General features: G+C 40.8%; 1 protein-coding gene across 5 annotated transcripts; it reads left to right on the forward strand.

The window, feature by feature from the left end:
• TMEM100 (transmembrane protein 100) lies at positions 1-5587 on the forward strand. 5 transcript variants are annotated; one of them, XM_070044441.1, is made up of 4 exons: positions 397-451; positions 2527-2629; positions 2774-2916; positions 4405-5587. In XM_070044441.1, exon 4 carries the CDS (start codon positions 4469-4471, stop codon positions 4871-4873), a length of 405 nt encoding a protein of 134 aa, XP_069900542.1. In that variant the 5' UTR covers positions 397-451; positions 2527-2629; positions 2774-2916; positions 4405-4468; the 3' UTR covers positions 4874-5587. The 5 variants fall into 5 exon arrangements, with proteins under 5 accessions (XP_060146332.1, XP_030737455.1, XP_069900542.1 ...); XM_060290349.1 differs by lacking the exons at positions 397-451; positions 2527-2629 and adding an exon at positions 1-77; XM_030881595.2 differs by lacking the exon at positions 2527-2629 and having other exon boundaries at positions 371-451.
• The last annotated feature ends 12430 nt before the right edge of the window (positions 5588-18017 follow it).

The raw sequence follows: 18017 nt of genomic DNA on the forward strand, positions 1-18017 counted from the left end.
TTGCATCACCGTCTCTGGCTAGCTGTTGGCCTGGCCGGGAGCTGGCAGCTGTGTCAGTCCAATTCTGGCTGGGAAAGGTAAGGATCTTTGCCTTGATTTTTGAAACTGGGAAAGAAACGTGGAATGTCTTTGGAGGGGTGGGGTGGGGTAGGAGGATGTAGATTTAATTCATGAATTAGAAGCTTTCTGAAAAGTTCTCCAAGCTTAAAGGAATCTCCTGGAGCCTTCTGTTTAAAAAGAACCAGAAAGATTTCCTCTCCCTTCTGAAAGAAGTCTTGCAGAAAGAAGGCTGGTTGCTTTGTGAATGAGATTTTGCATTTGCGGGCAGGTGTCTCTTAAGGCACTCTCAGGAATGTTTAATATCTTATAGGCGCAGAGAGGAGGGAGGAAAAATCATTCAAAGGCATCAGGCATTGATCACTAGGAATTCTTTGAATTTTAATTTGAAGAGGTAAGAATCATTTAAAACTGCAGGTGTTCTTGGGTATCTATTCTTTAGATATTTCTGCTTTATCCCAAAGCTTTCTACTTCTCTGTATTTATCAGTACAAACCATAAGTTGTCTACTAGCAATCTGAAGATGTGCATCTGTGTATCTGAGCAGATGTACATACTCTGAAGAAGAATTAGGGTGAATGTAACATCTGAAGCCTGAAAAGGCTGAGGAAAGCTTGGGTATTAGGAGCAATAACGACAGACCAACTCTGTTCCCAGCGCACAGATGCATTCACTATCCCTCAGTATAAGTTCAGCCAAGAAGTCACCATCAAAAAAAGGTGCCTCTGGCCTCTCTCTGGAAGGAGTTCAAATGATGTACCTTTGACTTTGACAATGGGGGAACATGGTCAACAGGAAAGGGTGATGATATTCAAAGCTTCAGTGGGGTTATTGGATTACGTTGGGGAGAAAACAGCCCTGCTAGAAAGTAAAGAGGAATTGCCCCTGAAGGCCACAGTTCACAGTGGGAAGACTGCTGCTCTCATAAGGAGCTTCTCAAGAACCTCCAATTACGTGGCCCGTGGCTCCCAATATCCCTGTCCTCCCAGGGCATTGCTGGCAAGTGCTGAAATGCCGTAGTTCTAAGTACCCCTTCTCAAACACCAAGTGACAGCACTCCTCCTGGAGGATGAATGTGTCCCTTTACATCCCACATTTTTAAAGTCTGAAGATAGTCGTGGCCGAGGCCCTCCGGGTACTCATCAGCCGCAGCAGGCTGGGCTCCCCCGACTCAGCCAGGCCTCAGGAACTTTTCAACTTTATTTCTTTTTAATGAAGAAGCCCTTTCTCTGATTTCCATTCTGGTCCCTCTCCCTTTATGAGAAAATCACCAAGGTATGATTTCTAGACAAGGATGGAAAGAGTGGGCTATCGTAGAACAGAGACGAGATGCCTGAGAACATCCATGCCCTCCACTGGAAGTTAGAGAAATCTAACAACTCGAGAGAAAGAAGGAAAACAAATCTCTTTCAAGATTTAATTTATATTTGTAGTATTAGTTGTATCAATTAAAAAGATATTCAAACTTGTATGGATTAAAAATAGATGACGGATAACTTTTAGCTACAGAAGCATCGGGATGAACTTATAATAGTCATCCAGTATTATCTCATTTTTCCCTCCAGAAGACAATCTGGGGCTTTACAATTTTAAATAACTTATCTGCAAGAAAGTCTAGAGCTCTAAGTCCATTTGCAGACAGGGGGTGGGAAATAGACATTTATTGTTTGAGAGCGTGACATGTCAAGCCATATATGTTTGAATATTTAAAATACCTTGCTCCTTTAAGTGGGTCAAGGATCTGCAGATTGACACCAGCCAGGAGCTTGCTACAGACCTATTAAATCAATCTACATTTAGCAAGCTCCTTACGTAATTTGTGTGCTCCTTAAAGCCTAGAGTTCAAACCAAGGGTTTCTCTCTGTGTGAACTTTGTCAGATTACTTAACCTCTCTGAGCCTCATTTATAAACTATCTATAAGCTCATTTGTAAACTAGTGAGAAGTCATGTTAATGCATGCACCTTGCAGGTGCTCTATAATGACAGTGATGGTAATGATGATTTCAGCATTGCCGAAGTTACTCACTTCCTAGCACAAGTAGTAATCATGTTTAAATCAAAATGACTGTTTTCCCCCCTTAGTCACAAACATTTGTATCTCCCACCCTTGTTCCTAAATGAATTAATATCAAATAAGGGTGGGGGGGTTAAGCTTCCGATGAACAGCACACATATATGAAGAAAGAATACTCGGGAAACCTGGGAACATAGATTTTTGCTGGCTTAGAGGCTGGATTCAGCTGCTCGATGACTTCACAGCTGTTCCTCCCGCCCTAAAAGTGTCTATCCCTTCGGCTCTGTCCCCTCAGCTGGGTCTGCAACGCTGACTCTGGGATTTTCTTGTGAAAATGCCTGCTGGGCGGGAGGAAGATCTGGAGGTTGGCTGGGGAAAAAATGAGTAATGCAAAGCAGTGCGCTCAGTAAATGCTGCAAGAGAAATAAAAGTAAAAGCTGCCTCCTGTCTCTAGGGACTCTAGAATGATTCTGACTTATCATGTCACTGAGCAGAGCTGGGGGAAACCAAAACTCGGAATCTGCTGGCAAGGAAAAGAACGAAGAAAAAAAAAAATGGTAGGGAGGGGCAATCCGGCGGGGGAGGAAATAAAAAGAGAGAGAGGGAAAGACAAGCGTCATTTAGGAAGAGGTAGAGTAAAAGAAAGAGCTCCAGGATCTAAAACCTACCATAAAGTATTTTGTATCTTTTCTTTTCCCCAGAGGAGATCCCTGTCCTGTCACTTTATAGACAGACGTGCTGTTACAGGCTGTCTTCCCAGAGGTCGCAGAAGAAGCTCAGACGCTGCTGTTCCTTCCCTCCCAAGTCCAGTGGTCTCCCTGGTAATGGATTGCTTCTCTCTGAGGTACGGGTCAGTGTAAGTCTTTGGGGGATGGAGCTTCATTTTCAGGTTAGCTGAAGTCTCAGCTTTGGGGTGAAGATTTTTTTTCTTTCAGACAGAATCTCAAATATCCTTTTACTGGCCTAGCCAGTATTTAAGGTATCATTGAACAGCAGTAATTAATTTGGTGATTAAAAATCCCATGCAAATAGGCAGCTCTAACTTTTAGTTCATTGCACAAGGAGTGATATTTTTGACCTCCCAGAGCAAGGAAGAAACTGTGAGGTTTGATTTGGTGTTGAATTAGTTTTCAGTGGGTGCTTAATATGATCAAAGTATTCATCTCACTGAAATCACCTCCAGTATCTTCCTTTAAATGCTTTCAGTAATTATAACTGCTCAGCCCTTTAGCTGCTGGATCACTTCTCGATGGTAAAGGAGAATGACTTACCATGTCTGAGCAAGAGAAGAGTGTTCACTGATTTCTCATAGATGGCGTTTCAACCAGAGGCTTTTGATCGAGAGTCTCAGATTTCACCCTGAAATGTTCAGATTCGAAATATCTAGAAAGATACAGCGCAGCAAGTTTTTGTACACAGCAGCGTGGGGTAAAAATGAACTTGTAAATCTTTATGCTTATCTAGTATGCTTGTTTTTTAAAACATGTGGTACATATAATATCAAAATTCCTTGTTGAGTTTAATGGAAAATTTGTGAATTGACAGCTAATTATCCTAATAATTGATCTTCTCTTTAACATAAAAAAGCATAAAATTTTGTCCAAAAAACTGTTGAATTATTTTTCTTATTTTTCCCTTTTCAAAAGGATCAGAGGATATTGCTGCATTTTAGCTCACAAATCCTAGCCTTATTGTCCCTGAATTTTTGCCCAACTGCACCCCCATCATGGACCCAGGATGCATGTTTCGCTGTATTTAATAATTACAACAATAAAAACTTGTTAACTGTCAGTTGATGTAGAAGAACATCATTTGTACGCTGATTGCTGGTCTTGACGTTGCTTTGGTGCACAGCTAATGGGCAATAGTTTGGAAAGAGTGCATGTTATGCCCGGAAACGCCGGCAGAGTCTAGGTTGCTGTGAGTGTGGAAGGGACTGTGCGAAGTGTTGTTTATAACGTGTTCTCCTCTTGAATGAGGCTGTTTTGGGATTAAGATTGAGGCTTCTCTGTGTGTTTAGAGGAAAGAAAAGCAATAGACAAAGAAGAAAAGCTTGTAAAACATTTGCAGACCGCCAGAGTGTATTAAGCACTGTAAAGTGCTTCCTGCTTTTTATATCTTCCCTTTCTTTATGGTTCTCTGCTTTATCTTGTTTTCTTCTCAATGCAAAGAGAATGCAAACAATTAGGAAAAAAATATATTAAAGTTGATTTTCACACGCATCCATGCCTCCTAGAAAAGAACACAGTGGTCTTTCCCCCAGCTCTTTACTCCTACTTGTGAGGCTTACTCTGATGCATTTAACTGGAATCTCCTGTCTTCTCCTCCACAGCTTCCACCCTGGTGAGACCGCCCAGGTCTAGTCTGTGAACTCAGCTAGGAGACATACTGTAAAAATGACCGAAGAGCCCATAAAGGAGATCCTGGGAACCCCGAAGTCTCCCAAGCCGGTGGCAATGGAGAAGAGCTCCAATGGTGAAGTCATGGTCACCATGGTCCCCCTGGTCAATGAGATTCAGCTGACAGCCGCCACGGGGGGCGCTGAGCTCTCCTGTTACCGCTGCATCATCCCCTTCGCCGTGGTTGTCCTCATCGCTGGGATAGCGGTCACTGCCGTGGCTTACAGCTTCAATTCCCATGGCTCCATCATCTCCATCTTAGGTCTAGTCCTTCTATCATTGGGACTTTTTTTGTTAGCCTCCAGCGCCCTGTGCTGGAAGGTGAGACAGAGAAGCAAGAAAGCCAAGAGGCGGGAGAGTCAGACGACTCTCGTGGCAAATCAGAGAAGCTTGTTTGCTTAGGACTGAATGAGACCAAACGGGATGTGTGGTCTGAAGGACCTGCTCTCACTTCGTCCACCAATGCACCCAGGACTGGTGTGGGAGAGGATGGACTTGGCATTGCCGCAGACCAGAGGCATGGGGGTGGCCTGAGGGTGGAGGATGGATGGGGTTCTCCTCTGTGAGCAATGCCTTGTGTCTTTGATGACAAACTTAATTCTAAGGGCTGTTTCTAAGACTGAAAAATCAGTGTTTCCTCTACATTAAACATTTTAGGGGTCATGGGAGGTGTGCGGCATTAGACAACATTTGGTTCACCTTGGAAAGTAGGCAAGAGAAGATGAGTTCTGGCACACCAGCAACCTGCCTCCAAAAGAGATAACCCACGCTATTAGGATGTTATATCATAAAAATGTTCTGCTGAGAGTCTAAACTGCCTTGAACTTTGCATACTCCTGTGAAATTCTGTGATCATTTTTTTCCAAAAAGTTGATTCTCTAGCATCTGTTTTATTTTTCACTTTCAGTAACTCATCACTGGTGGTACTTTTCTTGAAGAATAAACTAATATTTTTTTTATGTTTTAACATTGGACAGTTTTTAGATGATCGTAATGCTGTGTCAGAAGTTTAAAAAAAAAAGGTAAAATGTGTAGCTACTCGATGACATGTGGGGATAAATTAATATTAAAATAATCCAATATAGCACTTTTGATGATTTTTATATTAAAGTTTAATGTACATTTTATTCAAAATAATAAATACTCATTGCTGCTGAAACTTCTTAAATGGTTATTTCCATTGTAGTTACTGTTACTGCAGTTCCAGGTTGCCCATCTTTCCTTGCCTTATCAGCAACATCTCAATTGTATTTCTCTCAAATGGGCATGTTGCTTCTTCCTAACTTAACTAAAAGATTTTTATTTTTTATCACATCATTTTTTTCACGACTTCTGAAGAGTAATATGAATTATGTTTATTCTAAAAGATTTATATGCCCTTATAATTAGGAAATCAATGCCTTGGGTCAGGAATTTTATAATGTGTTGTTAAATGTGTGTTACATATTTATCAGATCAGTTGTTAAATATTTGCTGAACATATTTTTGAGCAGCAGCTATATACCAGGCATTGTGTAGATTCTCAGGCTGCTTAACTGACTTAGCAATAATACAATGCAAATAACGTTACTGCTTGAATTCTGTGAATATTGAGCAGCTAGGACTCTACGCCATAACTCTAGGCAGAAATATCCCCAGTTCATGTCGTTTAAACCATATTAAACTAGAGAGGAAAGATAGGCACAAAGCCTTTCCTAAACCTTGGAAAAACAAAGCAAAACAAAACAAGCCTAGCATAGCACTTTCGATGAAAGGCATTCTATCAAGGACTTTAATTAAATGTGGCAGGAGCCCTCTGGCACTGACTGCTCCCTGGTGCTCAGGTGGTTTTGTTAAGGGGAGACACCTTGATGACCTAGTTTCTCCTGGCTTTGAAGGTCAGATGGTGAAAGTCTGGAGTTGTTGAATACAATCATCTTGAACACATGCAGGTGAACACTCCTCTGGACCAAATGCAAGTGTATGGCATTGTGTTTATGACAGTGGGAGGGATACTGTATTTTGACATGCTTTTTTTTTTTTTTTTTGCTCAAAGATATCCAAAAGCTCCCCACTGTTGATGAAGAAATTTCTCAAGTGAGTATTCAAGGTCCTGCTCTGTATGCTCCAAACAAATGTATCCAGCTTTCATTCTTATTCCAACCCCAAAACTCATGAGGTAGCCAGACCAGATGATTCCCCATTCCCGGATTAGGCTTCAATTTTCCTGCCTCCATGGACGTTCAAACTTCTGTTCTCCCTCCATCCTTATGCCATCCTTTCCCCCTCCAACTCAGACATATCCAGATCCTGCTTCTCATTAGAGCCCCAGCTTAAGTGCAACCTCTTCCCAGAGGTTCCCATTTATCTGAAAGGAATTGCTCCTTCAAGAGTCTCTACCTATTTACTCTCTGATGGCAACTTTCATTTTCTACCACGTGAGTACCATAAATGTTTTATCTTCTTCCAAAACTCCTTAGAAGTGCATAACGTGTCATATAATTTTAAACGCCTAATAAAATGTCCTGCACAGATTAGGTACTCAGTGTTTGCCTAAATGAACGAAAGAATAAAAATCAGAAAGTGTTGAGTGTTTGATCCAGAATTACAGTTTGTTTTAATCCCGTAAAACAAAGTTCTTTAGTTCTCACCTCTCCCAAAATAGGTCATCCTACCCCACCCTGCCTCTACTGGAAGCACCAGGTCCAGGTGAGTATTTACTACCTTTGTATAATATTTCTCTAGCCACGCCTGCCCTTCCAACTGCTTGAAAAGTAAACGTGTGAATTATTTCAGGCCACCAGGGGGCCTCATGCTGCTACCTGAGAGTCCCAAAAGAAACCCCATGGAATGACTTAAATTGTAAAGACTGAAATAGGATCATACCGGAAATAGAGATATCTCTCCTATATGTGAGGAGTTAGAGAAGATACTCCACTGAGGCCACCCCTACCCTCTTCCCTAAGCCACTTTGCAATGGCTAATTCTGGGTTTTTCTAGTAAATACAGGAAGGTCTTGCCCTGCTGAGGGAGCCTCCAGTCACATTAAAAAGGTGTACACACCTGCAGAGCTGTAAGGCACAGAGATAGTCCTATGTACTGTGGCTCCCAACTCCCACAAGGAGAATAAACCCAGACTTGAATCATGATATCACAATTATCTCATAACATATGTCTTTAATGGTCAAGGTTTGTCTTTACAAATGGTTTGATGATCTAGTGATAAGCAGGTGTTAAATGCATGCATAAGCATGATGCAGGCATATATGTATTGAAAAGATAACCTGGCCCTACCCTGGAGGATCAGAAACCAGTTATCACCTGGAAGGATTTTCCCTAAACCTCATACATCCTAGAATGCACAGGAATAACTTTTAACCCCATCCTGGGCAGCAAGTCTCTGCCCAGGTGAGAAACACAGCCATCTAGGGAACTCTGCTCTCCCCACCTCACTATCACGGTTGATCTAGGAAACCTTGCCTAGAGAAGATGGCAAGGTCAGATGAATCACGCAGGTGGCTGAGGCCAGATAAGCTCAGGAGAGCCAGATCACAAATCCTCAGACCTACCTCTCTGTTCCACGACCACCACTAGACAGACAGACAGACAGAGACAGAGACAGAGATCCTGGTTTGTACCGTGTTATGGTTTTGAACTTGGGAGATCTGGTTATGAATCCCAGCTCTCCTGTTAAACTAGTCAGGTGATCTTGAGAAGTTAAGCCTCACCTTTAAAATAAGCTTAGCTTTAAAGAAATGATTTAAATTGTGTCATCTATAAAGCACTACACTCTTGCAAAATTGTTATTTTTCTATCTAATGTTGACCTCAGCTTCTTTCTGTACTTATTGTCCCAACACGCCATCAAGCATCGAGCAGCCCCCTCTTTTGGTTAAATGGCTTTAATTAGTCACTTGTTTAACCTTGACATTATCCATGAAGGCTCTCTAGACCAAAATAATCTGGGGAAAACACCTGTTCCAAATATGAATATTAACTTACATTTTCTTAATATTGTTATAATTTTTGGTGCTTTCACATACATTGGAGTCATTGTAAAGGTATATTTAATACAGAAATTCAATTATGTGTCTTTAATAAAAAGGAGATCAGGAGAGTGAGAAACCCCCACACACACCTCCCCTCCTCCCATCCCCATTCCAGCCAATCTCATCCGAGTCTTCCCCACAGAAAGGAAGACCAGAGCAGGAATCTAAAGAGAAGCAAAAAAAGTAAATTCCTTGTTCCTGGTTTTTGAGCCTCAAGGGCATCTTACTGATTTAAGGCTTATCTAAGTAATTTTCAAATGTAATTTGTTTACACTCGATTTTTTACATTACTCTTTGACCCTGTATATGATGGGGCTCAAATATATCTGATATTACTCAATATTCTCCACCACACTTTGAGGCTATAAGTGCATGTCCACCCTACTCTCAGGTAAGCAAACTATAGTTCCGAGAGGGTAAGTGGTTTATCCAGTCAAGGTTTCACAGCTGGTGAGGCCTTGAGTCAGACCAATTTGCTGACCAGAGATTATATTTATTGCAGGTTTATGCTTAGCTGTGACAGATATCATTTCCAGAATGATAGGAAAAGGAGACCAAAAAGGTGTTCTAATACCTATTTTCAGAAAACTCTTTTTAAAGTATAATATACATAGAGAAAAACGTATAGCTGAATGAATTTCTCACACACACACACATACACACAAACCTGTGGAAACAGATGAAGAAAACAAATATTGCTGGTCCCTCAAAAGCCCCCCTTGAATCCGTTTCCAGTCATTATTTCTCCAGGAGGATATCTTCACTCTAACACATGAGTAGTCTTGCCTGATTTTTAACCTTATATAAATGGAATTGTGGAGTGTGTACTCTTTGTGCCTGGCTTCTGTGCAATATTATGTTTATGAGGTACGTCCATATTGTTACATGTCATTTTAAAGCATTTATTCTCATCTCTGTGTAGAATTCCACTGTATGAATACACCATCATTTATTTATCCTTTCTGCTTTTGATAGGCATTTGGATAGTTTCTAACTATTAAAAATAGTACTTGTGGTAGCCAGGCTCCCAGAGGCCCCCCAAAATAACTGCCTCCTGATATTCACGTACCTCCTACATTGTCTCAGGTTGCTTTGTGTGGCCGATGGCAGAAGTGATGATATGTCACTTTTTTTGCGGTACGCAGGCCTCTCACTGTTGTGGCCCCTCCCGTTGCGGAGCACAGGCTCCGGATGCGCAGGCTCAGCGGCCATGGCTCACGGGCCCAGCCGCTCCGTGGCATGTGGGATTTTTGCGGACCGGGGCACGAACCCGTGTCCCCTGCATCGGCAGGCGGACTCTCAACCACTGCACCACCAGGGAAGCCCTGGTATGTCACTTCTAAGACTGGGCTATAAAGACACTGAGACTTTCACCTCGGTGCCTCTCTCTCCCTCCTTTCTTTGGGGGAAGCCGTCTGCCATGTTGTGGGGACACTCAGGCCACCATGGAGCGGCCCATGTGGGGAGGCACAGAGACCTCCAGCTAACGGCTAGAGAAGAGCTGAGACCTGCCAGCAACTACCTGAATGAACTTGAAGGTGGATCTGTGTCCCCAGAAGACAGCTTGACCAAAACCTCATGAGAGACCCTCAACCAGGGCTGCATTACGTGATTATATGACTTTAGCGGTATCTTGGCACTCGTGTCTCATGGGCCCTTTCCTCCACTAAGAAAAAAAAAAAAAGATGATTTTCATTTATTGCAAGAAGGAATTTGTACTGACAAGCACTGTGAGCTACAGGCACTGCACGAACTGTGCCTAATGGAATGGGTGAATTGGCCCTTCATCCAGCTAAGCCGAAAATTCCTGACCCACAGAAACTGAGATAATAAATGTTTGTTGTTATAAGTTGCTAAGTTTTGGAATAATTTGTTATTCAGCAAGGGATAACTAATATTGTGCTATTATGAAATTTCTTCTACATGATTTTTAGTTTACATACTTACACATCTCCTAGGTTGAGAAAGACCTAGGAGTGGAATCCCTGAATTAAATAAAGGATGGGTAATGTGTTCAGCTTTACTGCCAGTTTTCAAAAATGTTTGAATCAATTTATTCTCCTACCAGCACCATAAGAGAGTTCTGGATGCATAACGTCTCGATCAATTTTTCTCATTTTCCATCTTTTCCATTTTAGTCATTCCAGTGGTTATAACATTCACTTTTAAGTATATATTTCAGAAAGGCGATGCCCCACCAGAAACTGGGACATGATAGGGCAGAGCAGGCTAGAAAATGGGAGATTAGAATGGAAACATAAGATTTAGATTTGGGCTTTGAAAAAGCAAAGCAGCAAGAAATAAATTCTTAGGGAAGTGCTCTGAGACCAGGAGCTCCCAGGCTAGACACTGGGAGTTTAACTCATAATGTGAACAACAGCATTTACCAAGCACTTACTATACTCTAAACATTACTGTCTGAGATTTGTTTGAATGGATGCTCTCACTTGATGAAGTAGATCCTAATATTATCTGTATTTTACAGATGAGGAAACTGAGAGGCAGATTAAGCCAAGTAATTGAGATCCCACGGCTAGTAGAGTAGGGTCTACTACTTAATTGGAATGCCTGTACTCCCAGGTACATGGTAACCTTTCAATACCTGATACTTGAACAAACATCCCAGCAGAAGCTGAGCAACACAGGGTCAAGAGTCTAAGCTAACGCTAAAGACCAAGTCAACAGTTTTGAGAAGCTAGAACTGAAAATGCAGATGACCTCTGAACCATCTGCCACCAGAAGCCTGGTCTTCTTCTAATATGCAGCATTTTCCAAATATTTCCAAATATTCCAGACTCTTATTAGCGAACCTGGGACCGCCTCAGGAGCCCAGCTTCATCTGCCACCAAAGCTGGTGCTTTCATTCCCAGCCTCCTTGAGTTTCCTGTGTGGAAAACTCAAGACTCAGAATAACAGCCAGCCTCAGCCTGAAACTGGAGGCAGGGTACAACAGTGCATAGCAGAAAAACTTACACTTTAGGGGGAACCAAAGAAGGCTTCCTTAAGGCAGTGACTTGACGAGAGTAAGACTATTAGAAGAGTTAGCCAGGTGCAGGGAGTAAGAAGGAGCAATAAGGGATACTCTCAGAGGGAACACCATGAGTGAATGCTGAACAGTCATGGATAGAGCCAGCCTTCAGCCTCTCTGCCTCACTGGATCATTGAAAGGCAAAAATGAAAGAACTTGTTACGGGGATTTGTCAATTGCAAAATTCTGTCCAAGCAAAGAGGCTCAATAACTCCAATATCCACAGGGCTCAAACTTATCACCAGAGAATCAAACATTCAGGTTCTAAAGGAGCAGAAACACTTTACTTCAATCTATGAGTTCTACGGGGATCATGAATAAAAAATATTATCATAACTAAAATCTTCTTCCTCCTTATGATATCAATACCTATCTTCCCTGAAGATAGTGTACCACTGTGGTTAAAGCCATGAACTCTAGAGATGAAGCACCTGGTCTTGAAATTCGGCTTTCTCACTGTGTATCTCTGCACAGGTCAACTTCTCCATGCCTCAGTTTCCTCATCAACAAAATGGGAATAATAATGGTATACCTCATAGGGTTGTAGTATTAATTGAGTTAATTGATATAAAGAACTTTATGTCAAAGACTGGTACTCAACATATTAGGTAGTACTTTTATCTATCTTAAAATTAATTTTAAAGCTTAGCTGATGCGTGATTTCAGTGAGTTTTTATGACATTTAAAACTACAGAAGCTGCAAGAAAGTCAGTTTAAATGGGACATTTGTAGAAAAATAGCAGTTTACCTCAGGAGTGAAACTGCAAACACTGAGAGAAAACAAGTTGACACAGGAATTTGTATTAGGCCATATCTGTCAGGAACTCACCCCCTCCAAATCCATGTACATATCAATGTTTTGTTTTCTTAATCAGAAGTTCCTTATGTTCAGCATATCCTTATCCAAATTTATATATCTCAGAAAAACCTTAAAGCTATCATGCAATCTGATAGAGGGCCGGTTAGCATTTACATTGGTGCTTAGATGTAGACATAGCATTTTCACTTGCATCACCTCGTTAACTCCTTCCAGAAGCTGTATGAAATATTATTCTCATTTATAGATGAGGAAATGGGGGCTTGGAGAGGTGAAATGGTTTACTTGTGATCCAACAGGTCATACCTGACAGAAATAAAACTCACAAACAGATCCAGGTCTTTGTCGTTCAATTCCATCTTGTTCCTGGACCCTGAGGTTCCTATAGGATGCCCACCCTTAGGGGTCTATGCCCCTTGGCCATGCAGCTAAGGATGTTTCAAAAGTCTTAAAATGGGTTATGCCTACAGCTATGCTTTACCGTTCTTTCTGACTGGACACAGACATTTTTAAAAAGTTAAGGTGGTAAGCTGAGATTTGTATCAACATCTAAAATAAGCATATACACACCATTGTAAAACTATTATACTCCAATAAAGGTGTAAAAAAAAAGTGTATAGTTTTAAGTCATATAGAAAATATAACATGATTATGCAACACACAAATTTTACTAACGAGATCTTATTGCTTTTGAGGATTTTATTTTGTTTTGTTTTGTTTTTAAATAATAGAAGCTTACGTCTCAACCAAGAGATCATTTTGATCAGTGGTTCCTAAATGCCTGTCCATGCACTAACTACATCAGATCCACCTAGCAGCTCTACAAAGACCAGGATGCACAGGTGCTGACCCCAGAGATTCTGGTTCAGTAGATTCAAAGTGAGACCCAGAATCTGTATTTTAAAACAAACTGTCCCAGGAAATGTAAATTAATAAGCACAATATGATACCATTTTATTTCTCAATAGATTTATAATAAAGTAGAGGATTAATAAATACAAGTACTGGTAAGGATGAAGAATCAGGTAATATGGCCATATTTTATTAAAACTTAAATGTGTATGCTCTTTATCCCACTTTTGGAAATGTATGATAGCTATAGATGTAATAGAACTACGTGAGTATTTATTTCTGCATTGCTAGCTTGTGCACACACATGCACCAAAACAACCTTTGAATGAATTATGGTGCCTCTATATTATGTATACCATGTAGCTAATAAAATGAATAAGGCAGACTGGTATGTACAAATGTTAATTTGGAAGAATGTCTATAATATACTAAATATACTAAAAAGCAAGTTTTCAGCTAATATTTATCATCCAATACCATTCTTATAAAATAAACTGGAAGTGTATTTGAGCACATTTAAACAAAGAAAAATTATAGAAGAACACATGGTGTGTCATTAAGTGTGGGTACACCACTGGGGTGTTACTTCAGGGAAAAAGAAGAATTTTTTCTTTAGACTCCTCTATACTGTTTGAATTATTATAATGAGCAATAATTAAAAGGATATAGAACGAGGGGGAAAATAAAGTGGTACTTGGAGAAATACCACAAATACAAATAAAGCACTTATTGAGTCTGGTTTGCAGCAATGTTAGGGAATTGCTGACTCACACCAGCTCCCTTCCAAGATGAGGTTCCTCTCTGATTACTCATTCACTCGTTCACTCATTTGCTCAGTATTTACTGAGCACTCACATCGAGGTATTGGAAATTTAAGAAGAAATTAAGTGAAAAGAAATGTATTGTGACTGAATTAAGTCTGGCTCAGGTATTCAGGTATAATCTTACAAAAAGAGTAAAAGCCTATAGGGTCAACTTCCCATTCTATGTGTTAACCTCATGTATTTGGATTCCAGTACCTCTGGTATCACGATAGAATGGGAACACAATGTCTGTGGTAATCTGGAATGAATACATATAAGAATCTTGAGTGTAAAAGTAACCGGAGTACAACATAGACTATTGGTTTCCCCTTCCTTTCTAAGTTAATCACAGATGTTTATAGGACACAGCCTTATGTGTGTTTGGTCTCATTGCATTACTTGTGGTACAACGTTGGTAAATTAATGAATCAGTAACAATTCAGAATATTCACTCAGGAGGCAACAATATCCTAAAAAAATACTCTTTACCTAGGAAACTTGAATAGTAGTAGAGATAACCCAGGCAGGGCTGCTGAGAAAGCCCTTTGTACTGTTTTAATGGGGACCATCCAGCATTGAGTCACAGTGGATCTGACACTCAGAGCTTTCGGGTTCTCAAGCATTTTCATCAGGAAGTGTAGGCCACGTCCAAAAAAAACAGACTTACACTTTTGCTCCATCTCAGCCTCCTATCGAGAAAAGCAAACACAGATGATTTTCCATTTCAAGTTCAAATACAGAATGGATGGCTTTTTGTTTTGCTTGACTGGGGTAGTTAATGAGAGTTCAGAGACTGGCAGCTTGCCAGACATAAATCAGTTGTGATCACATTGTCGTATGAACCCAGAAAAAGAAATAGAAGAGAGGGAAGGGGTAGAGCCAGAAAAACTGTACATTTGGGAAAGGCGTGACTGTGATCACTGGTATTTCAAGGTCCGGAACACATTGCTTTTCTACAGAGAGTGGCTAGTCCAGAGAGAAAAGGGACATTTGGAGGCAAGATATGTGTTGCTTCACTCCTCTGCAACTAGACTCTATAATGAAGTGTTTGCATCAGAGGAAGGCTGACGACACATTTTAGCGCTTTCACAGTTCTAACTTAATCATGGCAGGAAGGTTTCCTGCTACTGGGAGAACAAGTTGTGTCACTAGGAACATCTGACTCCAGGATCCAGTGTCAATCACTTTGCCTAAGGTCATTAAAAAATACTAGGGTGTCACCTTACAACATAAAGGCTTTGCCCAAGTGACAATTAAGGGGTAACACATAGCATGATAAATAATTGAACAGGTGGATTAGAGAAATGTCTTTCCTGTGCAAAATGAGATGGGTGATTGCCAGTCATAAATCCAGCCTCTTTGGCCACATTCCTCCACAACCCGGAGTTCTAACCAGTCAGACTGCTCTATTTTTTTCAGTTTGCCTTTTTTGGTGGTTCAAGGAGTCTCTGGCCTCATGGAATCAGACAAGCTGTAAAGAAAGGCAGCACCTCAGGAGAAGTTCCCGAGAGCAGTTTTCAAGGGTCTCCTGCTAGTGACAGGTTGCAGGGACTTGCCCACTGGGTGGAATAATATTTGGATGTGGTTTGTGCAGGACGAAGTCTGCTGTGGATCAAGTGGATTTAAGAAATGCCCTGTTTGACTCGCTAGTGTCAAAACACCTGTGAAGTACAACCTGAACGTCACCTTTCATACAGGGTCTCACATTTGAGTTTTTAGCTTCCTTTCACCCCAGACCAATAACAGTTTAATCCTCCCAAAAGGGGACACAGGGTGCTGATTTACCATGCCTTTCACAGCAGTCCAAACAGGTTTGCTTATTGATGTCCTGGAAATATTTAACACCAGAAAATTCCTGAATCCTTGACTTGGTAACTGCCTATCAATAGATGTTTTTCCAATAGAGGAAAAAGAAGAGAGAGAGAGAAGGAATGAGGAAAGAGATAAAGAACACGGTGACTTTTACAAACAAGCCATCATCCTAGTTTCTATTTGCAGCCCAGTGGCAGTATTTGCAGTTCTCAGTAAAAATACAACCCTTGAACTTGGAACTGCCGATACCACAGAATATTTTTAAATGGTAACGAAAGGAGTCTGAGCACTCAGACTGGCAACCCGCAAAGTTCCTGGGCCACACGGTGGATAGTATTTGAGATTCACCAAGCAGACAGACCCCTGTTTCACCAGCTAGGTCAGGTAAAGAAGACAAGTTGGGACAAAAAGAAAGGCAGACGTAGCAGATTCCCCATCTTCTACAACAGAAAAGTTAACCACGCTAGAATTGTGCAGAGGCAGAATGTGAAGAAAAATAGATTTTTTTTAGTAAAAAAATTTACGAGGGAAATTTCAAACATATACTAAAACAAGAGAAAATGGCATAATGAAACCCCAGGTACCCATCAACCAGCTTCAACAATCATCAACTCACAGTCTGTTTTGGTTCATTTGTACTCTCCCCCAACTCCCATTTACCACCAGATTATTTCGGAGTAAATCCCAGACAACGTGCAATAGATGATTTAAAAGGCAAACTTTTATAAGGTTTATGACTTGGTTAGTTAGTGAAGTTAAATGCTGTAGAAGGCCAATTAGGATAATTCATTTTGAATAGATACTCTAAGAAAAGTTTAGACAAACTTTCCCTGAACTTTCATACTAACTAAAAATTGGCTTCACATTAGTTACGTAAAACTTTTCTTACGGGTGCTGTCTGATGGCAGGTGAACAGCAGACCTATATGCAGATAAACAGCCGACCTATATGGTCTTGCAGGAGTTGTAGCTTAGGAGAAATAAGGGTGGAGTGTAACTGAGAAGGGTGCTGACCCAGGAAAGGGTGCAAAATGCAGTTTGAGATTACAGGGGGCATGGAGGGGCACGGAGATCAGAGAGTCTTTGCCGGTAACTACGTGGTCTGTAGCCAAAGCTGTTCTTTGATCTTCATCCTTCAGACCTTATTATTAATCTCCCCAGAGGGCAGCCCTTTCCCTCCTCACACACCCAATCCAATCCGGAATCACAAAAGGGCAAGGAAGGTTGGGGGTGAGCATCTGAACATATTAACTTCCCTGGGCTGCTCTGTAGCTCTACCTCCTAGCCTCTACTTCCTCATCTGTGTAAAGCAGAGAAGTGCAAGTAAGGCGCTCAAAACACAATGGAAGTCCATTTGCAGTGTGTGTAGTATATGCAAGCACAGATTTAGCAAAGATAAAATTCCAATGTTGCTTAAGAAGTTTTTGTTGTTATTGTGTATAGATTAATCAATCCCAGGGTTAATCCTTTGCAACATCTCACCTCCCCCATACATTTAATTACATCTGGATAAATGAAAACTAATTTATATGTATACATATTTCTAAGTTATATATAACTAAGTTATATATATTTTCACAGTTGCATACATTCAACTCAATGGATTTTTAAGCTCCTGCTATATAAAAAGCACTGTTGTAAATGCTGGGGGCAATAAAAAGTTGAATAATAAATGATCATTGGGCTCAAGGAGGTTGCAATGTAACAGGATTCTTAAGGCAAGTATCTACGTGGCCATAATGCTACAATAAGAAAAATACAAGAAAAGGAAACAAATGTGAGTGACAAAAAATGTTATCAGCAGGTGATGAAGATGCAAAGAAGGGAACTGTCACTAATTGATGGAAATGGAGAAATGAATCCTAAAAGGTGTCTTGGAAGAAGTGCCATTGACATGGGCCTTGAAGCTGGGGCAGGAGTTCAGTTAGTGAAATTGAAGTTGAGGGGAAGAAAGCATTTCAGGAAGAAAGAAATGTGAAAAAAAAAGGGAAATATAGTACAAGTGGAACGTATTCAGGGAAATGCACACAGGCCACATTGGCAGGAGTAGAACAGGATATAAAAGGCAAGCTGATTGTATCAAGGCAGGTAGCAGAGAACTTCAGGGAGAGTTATACACAAAGCCTGAAGCAAGATTACTTGAACCTAGCTCCGGCCCTGAGCTGAGTGATCTTGGATAAATCACTGAGACCTTAACCTTCAAGGTCT

Source organism: Globicephala melas, chromosome 20, assembly GCF_963455315.2.
Source record: "Globicephala melas chromosome 20, mGloMel1.2, whole genome shotgun sequence".
Taxonomy (NCBI): Eukaryota; Metazoa; Chordata; class Mammalia; order Artiodactyla; family Delphinidae; genus Globicephala; species Globicephala melas.

Coding starts and splice junctions, on each gene's coding strand:
- TMEM100 (XM_060290349.1), top strand. CDS start 4,469: ATGACCGAAGAGCCCATAAAGGAGATCCTGGGAACCCCGAAGTCTCCC.